Source organism: Tympanuchus pallidicinctus, unplaced genomic scaffold (genome assembly GCF_026119805.1).
Source record: "Tympanuchus pallidicinctus isolate F22 unplaced genomic scaffold, pur_lepc_1.0 scaffold22, whole genome shotgun sequence".
NCBI classification, from domain to species: Eukaryota; Metazoa; Chordata; class Aves; order Galliformes; family Phasianidae; genus Tympanuchus; species Tympanuchus pallidicinctus.
The window spans coordinates 41,596,799-41,609,210 of NW_026294739.1; the positions used below are offsets into that span (position 1 = coordinate 41,596,799).

At 53.2% G+C, this 12,412-nt stretch overlaps 1 protein-coding gene across 1 annotated transcript in view; it reads right to left on the reverse strand.

The window, feature by feature from the left end:
• Positions 1 to 10,616, reverse strand: part of GLG1 (golgi glycoprotein 1) — a 56,582-nt gene extending 45,966 nt beyond the window's left edge. The window contains exon 1 of the mRNA XM_052685243.1: positions 10,275 to 10,616. Within this exon, the coding sequence (XP_052541203.1) occupies positions 10,275 to 10,601 (327 nt within the window). The 5' untranslated portion in view covers positions 10,602 to 10,616. The remainder of the gene's footprint in view (positions 1 to 10,274) is intronic.
• Between the last annotated feature and the right edge of the window lie 1,796 nt (positions 10,617 to 12,412).

Sequence of the window (12,412 nt, forward strand, 5' to 3'; positions counted from 1 at the left end):
ACCTCCCAGCCATCCACCAACTCCACCAAGGCCTGAGCTGCCCCGGGTTGAGCACACACAGACAGGAGCCACCTGTGTGACAAACCTGCAGTTTCTCAAGGAATAAGGCAAAGAACTGATGCAGCAAAACCCCGAGCCAGGGCAGCGCAAGCTGACTGCTGACTTTCGGCTCCCCATTCGCACCGAAGTGTTCCTTCTCCCTTCCTGCACACCCATGGCGATGCGTTACTACGAGCACGTCATCCATGGGCTGGCTAATTAGCTGGATGAGAAGAGACTTCACGTTTCCCAGTTTCCTTAATATAACCAATTTAAACACAGTACTTTATCCCTTAAGGGTAAGGCCGCCTGCCTGACATTAATTAACACCGAGTCCACTGCAATTTGCACGCAGGAAAATGGAGCAAACCAGGTCTGACAGCAGCAGAAACAACTCTGTGCAGGTCACAACACGGGTGTGGGTAGACAAATATTTACAGGAACTCCTCTTGTAGAGAACCACATCCACAGATCTGCCTTGTCAGCCTACACCAAGCACACAGAACAGCTTCCAACCTACAGCAGAAGGCAGATCTCATTAGGAAGCTCCAATTAATAGACCTGCACATTTTAATACAACTCAGTAAGAAGAAAAACTCGTGTTCTCTCCTACCATCAGCCCTCAAACCATTTCTTTACCCACATTTCCCACCAAAAACTCAATGCTTTTGGAAGAGCTCAGCCTGCAGCACTCAGTGCCCCTAAGGCACACGGCCCTGGTGAAGCAGCACTGCAGCCCAAGTGCCTCCAGTTGCTTTGATTCGATGCAGAAGATTTAAAAGATACAGAGAGGGCAGATTTTAAAAAAATAAAACAATCTACAAGTAGTTTTAAGTCTCCAGCGTATTGATCAAGAACTTAATAGAGTAATTAGCCAGGGTTCATTAAAACATGCTTTCCATTAGATATCTAATCTGAATTCATTTACACAGCCACGTACCACAGGTGCAGACTTTTAACCCCTTTGAGCCCAGCTTGCTACAACACACGAAATTCCTCCCATCAGGGCTTCACCAAACCCCTGTTTCTCCCACACAGAGCCAAAGCCTTCCTCCTCCTGCCTTGAGCAGCATTCTGCGGGGTGATGAATCCCACCTGGAGCCTCTGAGGTCACCACGCTTCAGTCTCTCCTGATCACACATCCTGGGTGCACAACAAATGCAGCAGCACACAGTGGATGTGGCTTTCCAGGAACACTCTCCTGTAAGCATTCTACCAAAGCCTCTCAAAGACACCAGAAGGTTGGGACAGCAGAACCTCGGGCTCACGTTGCCCTGCCTGACACAAGGCAGCTCGGAAAGGGAAAGCCTACAAATTTTGGATTGTCCCACTCCATCACTGCCATTCCTGCACGCAGAGTTCGAGCACCAGGTCCTCCATCAGCTGGAACACACGCTATGTGCCCCTCCAAAACAGCCCAATGCATTCCCAGGACAATGCCTTCTTCAAAACAGGAAATCTCAGTAATGAAACCATTTGGAAAGGAATGAGACAAATAAGCTGCAGCAAGATCTTTGTATGCAAGAGCCGGATCTCAACGGAGCACACGGCGTTGTGCCCAGAGACATCCCTCCTTGGGGCTGGGTTGAACGCCCTGTCCCAAAAGGGACATCTTGAGATGTTGCCGAACGCCGACATCCTTCTCCCCTGAGAGCAGTGATAGGAGCACCCCACTGTGCCAGCCTTACCACCAGGGTAGGACGGAGCACTGCAACACCTCCAAAGCCACGAGCAGCATTCATCGTGTGGATCCCAGCTCACACTCCAAGCTTGCACACAACTTAGCAGGTATTGTTAGGATAGGTACAAGACAAATTTAGCTAGAACACGGGGATGAGCTGCTTGCATCCCTTCCCTCTTCCTACAGCTGCTCCCAGGCTCCTTCTCACATGCAATGGAAGACTTCCAGTTTTTCTCGATGGACAAAAGCCTACAGCAATCCTACAGCAAACACCCACCAGAAGTAACCACCAGCTCCAAGAACAGATGAGCTCTCCAGGGCAGCAACATCCTGCCCCGTACCACACCTCTCTCTCAGGGCAGCCCCAGGCATGGGCCCAGTCCTTCTGGACTGACACCAGCTGCAGACCTGCCACAGGAGGATGAAGAAACACTTCAATCCCACTGAGAGGCTGCAGACAAAAGGAACTCTGACTCGCTCCTCACAAAGCACTTTCTATGGATTAGAGCTAGCAACAGACAGCAGGAAAGAATGCAAACAGTAAGTAACTCACATCCACACCCATTGCACACTTACCTTCTGACACAGCACATCTTGCCAGTAAGTACATTAAACATTGGCACTTCTTGGTATGGAAACGAACACAGCTCTATCTCCCTCAGCCGAGAGACTAATTAAGAAAAAAACTGCAATTTGCTCGACAGTACAAGATGCTAACCATCCCCAAGACTACACAGGCAAACCTCAGCTGTTATGGAACCTGCAATGCTGACGAGGAGAAACAAAAACAAACCTCACCTCCGCTCGCAGCACCGATGCAGACTCGCTGCTTTGCCCACGCTCACCACCTGTGTCCCGCTCTGCTGTTGCTGAGGATACCAAAGCAAAGTTATTTTAACCAGAAACTCCAGTTCCTTGAGCAACGCAGGACCACCAGACAGGTTCTCATCCACCTCCAGCCCAAAGAAAGCACCATCAGCCTCAGGCACGCGGCACACTGCTGCAGTTTGGTGGCTGCCAACAACCACTGCTGCCTGAACACCATGACAAGCCTCCCCAGCCTACTGGTCAACTAATGGAACTAATGAGAGGTTCAGCTAACTGTGCATCTCTTCCAGGGAAAGAGGGCATCCTACCATTATATCATCCCAAAGAAAACAGGGAGACTTGAAGATAAATACTTCCACAGCCAAAACCCAGCAATGTGCCACGAGATCCAAGAAGCAACAGGTTCTAATAGAACCTCTGAACTGCTCTTCTGTGAAACCAGCTGCTACATCCACTGCCATCAGGCAAACCCTGGGATTTTTACCAGAATCAGAAGGGCACAGGACTTCCATGGCACGCTACAATCTATTTCTAGGAAAATTAGCACTTCTTAGATTAGAATAGGCCAGAACAACAGTTCCTACATCTTGTGCTGGAAGGACTTAATTAAGACGACTCGGCTTTGGTTTGACTTGCAAAAAAGTGAAAAAAATCCATGTTACAAGAAAAAGAAGAGCATCCACCTTCACTGCTCAGCACGGGCATGTGCTCAAAAGCAGAGAGGTGGATAACTTTGACCCATCATTTCCAGGAGGATTCGGGATCAGGAAGGCACGAAGGCTCTGTTCCACAACTACATCTTTGAACAGGCTGCCCAGTATTCCAATGAAGTTTTCAGAAAATGCCTTCTCGGTATTCTAGGATACTGTGAACCCCAGTGAATAAAGAGCACATCAAAAGGCAACGTTTGTAAATTAACCTTTAAAGGCTTCGTGAATTCATGACAGATCTCGCCAGAATGTCTCAACAGTGGGAAGGATTTGGGAAATTGCTTTGGGAAGAGCTGATATACAAAGAATTATTTAAATTCCATCCGCCCTCTCCCAAACAGAACAAGTTTAGACTCTGGTTTTCTACAGCAGGACACCACAAGAGCTCACAAACGCCTGGAGGAGGGGTGGGAGGCAAAGCCCTGCAGTTTGTGGCTTGCTGCATCTTTCCTCTTCGTGTAGGTCTCAGCTCACAGAAGCAAAGCCAACACAGCCTTGGAGCGTGTGAAATGGGAATGATGCAAACAGTCTGAAGCCCCGTTGCTCAGTCCTACCCGAGCTGCAACAAGGGTAGGATGTTCCAGGAGCATCTCCCTGCCCACTGCTGCTATCGCTGCAGTCAGAGATGGGAGCATTTGCAGTGATGATCTGCTGCATGCTCATTGCCTGCTCAAGTACAGGAGAGATTCATAAAGAATGCAACACGCTGCAGGTGTGACGGCGCTCCACAAGGTGGATGCACAATCCCACCCTTCCTACAATTAGTCTTCCACAGCTATACTTCCAATTAATGCTATTAACAATTAGAATGAGCACACACCTCCAGAGCTGTGGTTGAACTGAGGGAAAAGCCGTTTCCTGCTGATGCTGGTTGAAACCACACTCAGCTGCTGGGATGCACCGAGCCAGCCAAGAGCTCACTGTCTGAGCCCCAGCCCTGCCCTCACAGGGAAGACTCAGACTGGAAGCCAGCATTTCAGCTTTTCCTGCTTTCAGATGCAAAGACTTCACACAACTAAGTAGAAACAACACAAGCGAAGATGGCTGCTGCTTTCTGCTGAGAAGCAAACCCCGTCACTACAGTCACAACACCTTTGGTCCCCTGCTGCAGACGGTGACTCCGACAGCTCTGCTTTCCAGCCACAACTGCTGCCAAGTGTTTTCCAACCTGTACTTCGTCTGGAAAGCGGTGACCTGAAATCCTGCTGGATCCCTGTCTGAAAAGCTGGCAGCTGCAGAAAAATCGTGTTTTAAGCAGACAAAATGGATTATTAAGGTTGCCACAAGAAATCTCCCATTTAAACAGCACTTCACAGCACACCGTGCTCCGCCAGTTCCACAGTGCCTAAGAAGATTTCCCTGTGAGCTGCTCTACGCTACTCATTAAGAATGCAGTTCTGGTTGCCAACCACGAAATGCAGCTCAGGCTTCTCCACGCTTCGTTAACGACGGCGGCGCAGCGCTCTGAGGGCTGCACAGCACAGCACACCTATCCCTTAGCCAGGCAGCTCCAGCAAGGCTCCAGGCAGCTCCAGCAAGGCACTGTGTGCTATACTGACAGACCCAGCCGTTCACCGCTGCCTCAAGTATCAGAACACAGCAGCATCGACTCAGACCCTGCAGGCCCCAAAAGCAGCAGGGTCACCGCCGGGCTCGTGTGAACAGCCACCTAAAACACCTGGCAAACACACCTTGCACACAGCAGCCCTCCATCTGTGCTTCCTCAGGCCATCGTACCGACGGGCAGCAGGCTGCAGCCAGCCTGTCTGAGCGCTACAACAAGAGGATTACATGAATACTGACTTGTTTAAACCCCCGTGAATGCAGCTCATGGCCCTGTGCACAATTCACACCGTGCACTGTGACACCGCATTGCTGCACTGACGTCAGGTGAAGGTGGTTTGCTGCACTGACTTTATGACACACGTGGAAAGAGGGAGCACGGGGACAGAAATCAATTTGGTAACGAGGAGACGCTGTGAGCTTCTTCCAGACCTTACTTCAGCTCAGCTGCAGAGCAGTGCGGTGGAAGTTGACTCAGCTCAAGCCAAGCCTGGACGGCTGTGGGAAGCCTACAAGCCAAGCAGAATTAAGAGAATTAAACAGCAACTAGCAAAACTTTTCTGCAGGGCAGTTAGTGCATCACTTAGAAGGCACACTCAGCTGGGTGCGCTCTGCAGCTCGCTTGCAGGAAAGCACTGAACAGGCTGGAAGAAAACGTCTCTGTGACCAAAGTCCTGAGCATGGGAGGGCAAGGATGGCCTCACCAGGATGCGAAGGGCTGGGGCTGACAGATGATCTTAGCATGCTGCCTTCTCCCAGCAGGATGATTCTAAGACTCTGGGATAGCCAAGTTGCCACTGAACGACAGGCATGTATCTGGGGTAGGCCAGGGGTTATTCTTTAAATAAAAAGCAGCACGTTTGCCTGGCTGGTTCTGCACAGCAGGGCTGCAGCAGCACTGGTTTTAACCACCTGCCCCACTACCTACAGGGCAATGCTTCATTACAGTGACAGAACCAGCTGCCTGCTCCGAGGGACTCAGAGCTCCTGAAAAATAAGTGTTTCACAGAACACAGCAACGATGGAGACACTTCAGGTACAACTCAAGCAAAGGCCACCTTGAGATGTGCTCTAATAGGAGCACCTTCAATCAAGTGCTGTAACCCTAAAGCCACAGGGAAAGCAGAGCCCTATTGGCCAAGGGAAGCCCTGCAGCTCTGACCCAGAACAGAGCAGTGCCTTTTCAGTGACTGCCCCAACACAGAGGGAACCTGGGGGAGGAGGACCCTCACACCCACCCCAGCACAAACCACCATCCCTGAAATCAAAGCATCCCATGATGGCAGAGAGCAATCATAAAACCACAGAGTCATAGAATGGCCTGGGTTGAAAAGGACCACAGTGACCATCTGGTTCCAACCCCCTGTCACCAACCAGCAGCCCAGGCTGCCCAGAGCCACATCCAGCCTGGCCTCGAATGCCTCCAGGGAGGGGGCATCCACAGCCTCCTTGGGCAACCTGTTGCAGTGATTGTGCTGACAGAATTGAGTTCTTGGGTTTTTTTAATGCCATGGCAACCAACTTCACGCAGCTCAAAACGAAATGAGACAGAAGATAAAAAACAAACAAACAAAAAAACCCAACAACTATTTTGAGGCAAGATTTCAAATGGAAAGACAATTACCCAGACCTTCTATTCATCCGGCTGGGGGCGGCTCTGGTTTGTTTGTTGGTTTTTTTTTTTTGTTTTTTTTTTTTTTAATTAGCAAGAATAACTGTAAGGCTTTTCCAAAAGCAATTGTACATTTTCCCAGGACCAAAACAGCCCGAGCCCACCAAGAAAACACTGTTCACCTGCAAGCAAGAGCCAGCAGCTCTGTGCCAGCAGAGGCAGCACAGCATCTGCCTGCAACACTTCCTTTAAAGTAGCCAAGTTTGGGCTGCACCAAGCTGCCTCTGTTGGTCCTCTCTGCGTCCCTGGAGGAGGCAGGCTTGGAAGATAACCCCCCTTTTATTAAGCCAAACATCCCAAACCTGTGTTGAACCAGCTAATACGAGCACAGGCGTGTCAAGGAAAGCACAGAACTGGCTCTGGGGGTTGCACCTCCCACTGTGCACGTCTCTGAGGAGCTGGCACTGTTCTGAGTGTCCCAGGTAGCTTCCACCTGCCATGAACCACCAGAAATCCTTCGTCACGTTCAGCGTGAGGCAGAGTGCCAGCTGGGGAGCCCCAGTACAGACACACACTGAGCATCCAGCCACAGTCCAACGGTTAATTCGATCTCTTAAAACCGTAACGCTTTCAGTTAGCTCAACTTCAGCTGCTGGAGCCATCCCATCCCTTTCTTCCTGGAGGATGTAAGAGCTTTTGAGCTCCCAGGGCGAGCGCAGCCAGCTTTGAGTCATCACCAGGTCAACAGCCCTTAGAAGAAAGGGACAGCGTAAGCACAGCCCTTGGCAAGGCTTAAGGTACATTTCCCAGGTTTCTGATCATTGCCTTAAAAAAAAATAAAATCCCTTTGCATGTTGCTGTCTGAACCCAACGGCGGTGCTGCAGGCACACAGAGCCTGCCCTGCATGCCAACCAGCAACAGGAACCAGAGCAGCCTGCTGCCTTGCCACGCGCTCACCTGAAGGCACCCGCAGGTCCTGCAGTGCCATCAGCACTGAGAGGGGTGGCTGCTCAGCAAACTGCTGATCTTCTCTGCCTGCCTTCCCTCCAAAGCCAGACACGTGCAGCACAATCTGCAGCCCTCCATTCCTTGCAGCTCCGGGCAGGGATCCTACCCTGATGCTTTCAATGGCGTAAGAGCCCAAAGTGATGCCAGTATCTGCTCACACATGAGCTCATGCAGCAGGCTGACTCAAACCAGCCTCCATTCAACCCAGCGCATCGCTGAGGTTAAACAAACAAACAAAGCTCACCAAGCAGCACAACCACGAGTTGCAGGCCGGCCTCCGAGCTCCGAGCTCCAGGCCAGGAGTGCGGAACAACAGACACAGAGGGCAGGAGCACACAGTGCACCACTTACAGCCACAGCACCCCCAAAGAGGCAAAGGCTCTGAGCAAGCACCACTGCTTGGCCTCCCCATCTCAGACTGCTCAGTGCATCCAGCTCCAACCATGCGTGGGCTCACAAGGAGACAAAGGTGCTCATGGCACACGCTGTCACGTCCCCAGGTGAGGCACTTCTCCCATCCCTAAGCCAACCCTCAGCATGGAGACAGAGGGGCTTCCCCCAGAAGCAGAACAGCCCCCCCCAGGAACAAAGGAGCAGGCAGCCAAAGCCTCCATCTCCAACCCCAACCCAACCACTGCTGTCTGAGCTCCAGGAAAACTCTGCAGCCTTCTCCCACGCTGCAATCACACCGATATCCATCTATTGGTACTGCAAAGTATTGTTATCACCAGCCCACAGAACTGCTTTAAACAAACCACAGCATCAAGTCAGGTCTGCTTAATCACTGAATTAAGACATGTTTTAACTGCAGAAATACATCTGCCAACAAACCAGCACAGCCCCCATGGTTAAGGTATTTCCGTACCTTCCTCAAAAATCAGCAACTCTGCCGTGCTCTAAATGCAAAGCCACCCTTAACCATGCACAGCATCTACCCAGCAAATGTGTTATTATTTCCTGGCGTTATCTGTATTACAACCACTGAGTTTAGTGGGCAGCACACAGCAGGGCTCCGAGCTGCAGCCTTCCTGCGCAGCAAAGTGGGCAGCAAGCAGAAGGGCTCCACAAAACTCTCTTCAAACACACCTCTGAGTACCAAGAGCACACTGCCCTTCTTCTGCCCTTTCCCTGCCTTCATAACATTCAGATTAAAAACAAAAAACAACGCTGATGACAAATTTCAACAAGCCCTGAAAAAGGAACATGGCCAGGGCTCAAATAACTTCCACTAGAAGAAAATGAGTGCATTTGGAACAACGTGATCACGGCACATTCACGCTGCTTACACCATCCTTCACCTACACCTCACGAACCCAAGGCTTCAAGCTGCTCCTTCCTGATTATTCTGATTTAAGAGTATCTCAGTATCGCACCGTGAAGAGGAAATAGAACCAACTGAGCTCTTAATAACGTTCCCAGCCTCAAACTCAAAGCTCCTCTGCTTTTGAGGAACTCCTCTTTCGAGGAGAAGTAAGATCATCGTAAGCGTTGGGCGGAAGCAGCCAAACCACAACCCAAACCCTCACCTGCTACCTGCAGCACAGCAGCACCCCAACGCTGCTCCCCTCAGCACCATCCCAACAGCATTCTGTACACACTGGCACTCGCCATCATTCTCCCCCATATTAAAACATGGCTGCTACTTTTTGAGTACCCTCCAAGCGAGCTGACAGATGTGCTGGGGTAGAAATGACAAGCTGTGGTGACAAGAGTGACAGCTGAAATGCCACCGATGTCCTCCAGCACTGCCTCCAGGCAATGGGATTCCGAGACACAGACCTGCCCCACATCACCCTGCACACAACCCAATGTTCACAACTCACTGCTTCTCTTCTGAAGAACCTGAACAGCAACACTTAGATGGCATAATTAGCTGGGTTCAGTTGTCCAGCAGCCCTCCAGGACACAACCATTAGGCTGGGACACAACCCCTTGGAGCAGCTGACAGTGGAGCAGCTGCTGAGCTCAAGCAAAGAAATCCCAACCCAAAATGACCCCATGGTGTCTCAACGCTGCCCAGGAAAGAATCCATCTTCAGCACTGGGTATTACAACCAGACAGGAGTGCGGCCAGCAAACCCCAGACACAGAGGCAGGCTTCGAGAGGGAAACCACAGAAAGGCACAACGTTTTGAAGCGCAGAGCGTTCATAAAGTGTGCACAACCAATGCATGGGGCGGTACTGGCTGCAAACAACACAACCACGCAACCCTGAGCCCATTCAACTTCATCAACAAGAACCATCCCAGCACAGAGCTGAGGAACTGCACCACCCGAAGGTCCAGCGTGCTAAAATGGCTGAAAACCAATAAACATTGCAAGAGAAGGGGGAAGGAGGGGGGAAAGAAGGGAGGAGCCACACGGCTGTGAAGAGAGGCTGCCTTGGTGGGCAGGCAGGGAGCCGCGAGCCCCCGGAGGGGTCCAAAGGGCCCGGGGGTGGGAGCAGCAGGAAGGGCGAGTTAGATGTACGGAAAACGCCGTGGTGCTTTGCAGCTGGAGCAGGCGCTGCACGAGGACTTCCTCAGCTCTGCTGCCAGCTATCCGAAATCACGGCGAGAAGTTGGATAAAACAACGAGTCCCCGGGGGGCGTCAGGCCGGAAACGGATCCCGGGAGGCAGCACCCCGTGCTCGGAGATACCCGCCGTCTGCAAGGAGGGCAGGGAAGCAAACGCGAGGTTCTCCGGACGGAGCGCAGCCCGGCAGGCCGCACGGCAGCGGCTCGGGGCGCCCCGCAGCCCCGCTCCGCACCCCGCCCCGCGGTGAGGCCGCGACTCCAGGCGCTGAGGGCGGACCCGGCCCCGCTCTTTGTTCGCCGTCGGGCCTCGCCCTCACCTCGCGGACGTCCTGCAGGCACTCGAGCACGGCCAGGTTGTTGGCCCAGCTGTGTTTGGAGCACAGCCGCACCACGTCCTCGCGGCACACCGCCTCTTCCGACAGCTTCCACCCGCCGCCGGAGCCGCCTCCGCCGCCTCGGGCTCCCCGCGGGCCCGCGGCACCGGGAGCCGCTCCCTGCGCGGGCTGCCCCGCCGCGTTCAAGCCGGGTCCGGCCTGCAGGCCGGCAGCGGGAGGCACGGCGAGCGCCGGCCGCGCCGCCAGCGCCAGCAGCAGGAGGAGCGCGGGGCCCGGGCAGCGGCTCCGGACACGTCCGCACGGCGCCATCTTGGATCCCCCACCTCCGGCGCGCCCGCCCCGCCGCACGCACGCCGTGTGCAAAGCAGCGCGCCGTCTGACGTCACCGCGGAGAACCCCGCCCCTCGGCGCCGGAGGTGGGCGGGGCGATGCGAGACCACGCCCCCTCGCCCATCCAGCGCCCCCTTTCAGCCACGCCCCCTCGCGACCACCCCTGTGGGGTCCGGGCGCCATTTTGGGCCGGGGTGCCATTGGGGCACGGCTTCCTTCGTGGTCCGTCGTGACAGCCATCATCGCAGCCCCGGTCGTCTCCACAGCAATATCCCCTGTCACGGGCTCTACACTGTCAGCATCATGTCTTCACAGCCCCCATAGTTTGGGTTAGAAGGGGCCTTTAAGACCATCCAGCCCCAATCCCCCATATTATTTCCTGGCATTATTTGTATTATAACCCCTGAGCTGCCACAGCCACGAGCTCCTGCTTGGGCATCCTCCTTCATGTACGAACTGGTGCTGCTGGCAGCCGGCGCAGGGAGCAGCGCTTGGGCACGCAGCTGTCCCACGCTGGGCATCCAACTTTTGTCCCAGTCTTTGCTTCAAATCTCTTTGTGCATCAGTTCTCATCTGGGGAACGGGGACAACGCCGCTCTCCTTAGAGGCGTAATGCTAAGACTTGCTGAAGTGGGAGAGGCTCACGGCTGTGCCATTGGAGAACATAAGAAACCCTAAGGGAAAGTGAATGTGGCTGGTGTGCAGCATAGAAAACTTAAGGCCGAAAACTGAACAACGAAGAAAAAAAAAATCCAAATACCAAAGAACTGAGCATTGAACGTCATGTGCAAGCAGGATGCTCAGTGCACGTGGGCTCACGGCAACTCGTGGCATCCTGCATCAGGGTTAGGTGACTGGGCCAGACGCCTGCCTTGCACTGCAGGACCCCTGGTTCCATGGCGTTTTACTCCAGGCTTTCTTCACAGGGACAGATAGAAACAGGCGCTGCTGTGAGAGCTGTCACCTACCCACCTACAGCGGGTGAGATGTGCCAAGCTCTGTAAAGGCTTCTGGGGGTGATGCTAGAGCCAGAGAGATTTGCTCAACAGCACAGCAGTGAAAGATATACAAAAGGAGCATCTCCACCCCAACTGCACGTGTTGGGTCAAGCAAAGGAGGCTAGGTGAAAAAATAAAGGAATAGAGCATACAGAGAGACAGCGGTTGTGTCCTCACAGAGGGGAGAAAGAAAGAAATAGCAGCAAGATACAATTAAATAGGGGTCAGAAAGGAGCGATCACAGAGAACACGCTTCTCACACTGCAAGCTCATGGAAGAGCCAGGTAGGTTTCTGCCTGACAGGCTCCCCAGGAGCAATGTTTGGTACCGCCACAGCTCCCTCCTCCCTGGGAGCCAGACCTCAGCATCTCGCACTAAGGAAGTCGGTCCAGTTTGAGTTGTACTGCTTCAGCAAACTCCAAATCTCACCCTCAGCACTGCAGCAGCAGATGGCAGAGCCCTGGCGGTCACCCTGCACAGCGTGTGCTCCTGGAGAGTGCAGGCAGACCTTCAGCAGCCCCAGGCAGCCCCACCTGGGTTTGCATGCAGGCAGAGACCATGGCGTGAAGGGAGATGGATGAGCTGGCAAAGTCCCCGTGCTTCTTGCATTCGCTGCCGGGAAAGCAGTGCTTGGGAGGGATGCTTCGTGCTGGCACCCAGCAGCTGCGCAGCTGGAAACACTTAGAGACAAAAGCCAGCAAAAATCCACCCAGCACTTGGCAGCGGATCTGGTTTATGGGAAACGATTGGAAAGGCCGAGCGTGAGAGCTGGCTCTGCTCCTCCTCCTACAG